This window comes from Limulus polyphemus, unplaced genomic scaffold (assembly GCF_000517525.1).
Source record: "Limulus polyphemus unplaced genomic scaffold, Limulus_polyphemus-2.1.2 Scaffold4581, whole genome shotgun sequence".
NCBI lineage: Eukaryota > Metazoa > Arthropoda > Merostomata > Xiphosura > Limulidae > Limulus > Limulus polyphemus.
In genome coordinates this window covers 45,987-47,888 of record NW_013670191.1, presented here as the reverse complement: position 1 = coordinate 47,888, position 1,902 = coordinate 45,987, and the positions used below count along the sequence as shown (strand labels likewise).

Below are 1,902 nucleotides of genomic sequence, written 5' to 3'. Positions count from 1 at the left end.
CAGTAAGAAAGCCCTCTCTGAACAAAAAAGCAAATTTGATGGAAAAAACAAACAGATAACAATCTTACCTGACTAGGTCCAACAAATGTTATTTCAAATTTGTTGTTGTGAATGGACTTCTTTAGGCTACAGTCAAACAATTCTAGAGAACCACAGAGTGTACCCTAATTAAAACAGTAAAAGAATGTATGACCTACTAATCTTTTTTACTTATGCTATTCTTTTGTTTCCAATGAAATAAAACAAAAAATAAGAAACAATGTTTATTTCATTAATTATTATGGAACGAATATAAAAAGACCAGAAAGTTTTAGTTGTGAGTATGAATATTGACAATACAATAATTAATTATTTATTCTGATATGTAAAACTCATTACTGAAATTTATTTAGCAGCAACAAAGCATGAATTTTGATTTTAAAATTACATGAACCCAAATACTCAGTCATATGGCAATATACAACCAAATACTGAGCTCTTTTAAACTCAGTAAAGCCAATCATTCAATTTCCAAATATTCAACTCATGTTAAAATAAAATATCCAGGTATTCATTGATAAATATTAGAGCAACATAATCAATTAATATACCAAAATATACATTAAAATACTTAATTCAATTTAACTAAACAAAGCCAAATAAACTAAAATCATCTTCACTGGTAAAAAGGAAAAGTTAAAACTTTCCGTACATTAGATCAAAAATGACAAAACTACACTACCTAAAAAAAAGTTATAATAAACAAAAAAAGAGCATCCCAATGAGTTGAGGGAATACATTAAAATTTAGATTAATTAATTACATGAAATAAATCTCAGTAATCATTTCATCTTTCTTTGATTTAGAAACTTAGTTTGGCTTACAGACAAAAATATTGTTAACAGTGAGGGCATCCAACTGATGAAACAACTCATTCTTATGTTTATAAGTAGAATTGTAAGAAAAGTGTATTTAATTAGCTACACTGATGGCCAGGTTGATTTTCAGTTTAGCTCTAAATACAGAGCTTACTCTGATCAGAAGGTATTAAAACTTAAAACTCAAGAAACAAACAAAATAGGACACAAAAAACAGTTCTAACTTTTAGAGAGACTAAGTTTCCTTCTTTTTCACCCAGAAGAACACGAGTTTCTGAAAGTTAGGACTTTTTTTTTCTGTTTTACACATTTATATTTTTCCATGATATCCAAAAACATCTTTTGGACAATTTATGTTATAATTTTGTTTATTTGTCCTGGTTTACTTTTCTGATATTGTCATCTATTGGTAATTCCTTTTTTTTGCTAAATAAGTCCAGTAACTTAGATCATTTTGATTAGACACATCCATCTTTGCTAAAGGTACCTAATTTCTCTTTTTGTGAACTAAATAAGCTCAAATGCTCAGTTCACAGTTAAGAATCAAATACTCATGTTATCATAGTTCAACAAATTCACTAATTGTGTCTCAGTTAGCATCAAATAATCACTTCACTTAACTAAGTATTCAGTCATTTACTAAAGAAACACAGCTTAGGAAACAGCTGTAATAATGGTGGCAAAGTAGAGCTAATGTCATTTATGTAGACTTATAAAACCAGTCACATGAAAGGTGGGAGAGTGGAGAACTTTGGATAAGGTGATGCAACAAAGGCATCCAAGCAGATCAAGAAGGAGGTAAGTCTAACCGATTTGAATATAAATTTATAAATCCTAAACTAGAAAAATTACCTTTATATTTTTAGTTAAGTATTAATTACGTATATGTGCAAGACTGTTTCTTGCTTTCTCACACACACACGTTATAATTTAGAATAATAACCTGCTCTCAAAACACTTGAATAGGAAAACATACATTTCTCATGATAAAGTAGACAGTGATAGTTTATATATATATATATATATATATATATATATATATAAA

The 1,902-nt window shown here is 28.1% G+C and overlaps 1 protein-coding gene across 1 annotated transcript in view; it reads right to left on the bottom strand.

The window, feature by feature from the left end:
• The window catches only part of LOC106471377 (intraflagellar transport protein 172 homolog), a 71,756-nt gene that overhangs the window by 39,013 nt on the left and 30,841 nt on the right, over nt 1-1,902 (bottom strand). The window contains exon 10 of the mRNA XM_022399976.1: nt 69-164. Coding sequence (XP_022255684.1) covers nt 69-164 — 96 coding nt within the window. The remainder of the gene's footprint in view (nt 1-68; nt 165-1,902) is intronic.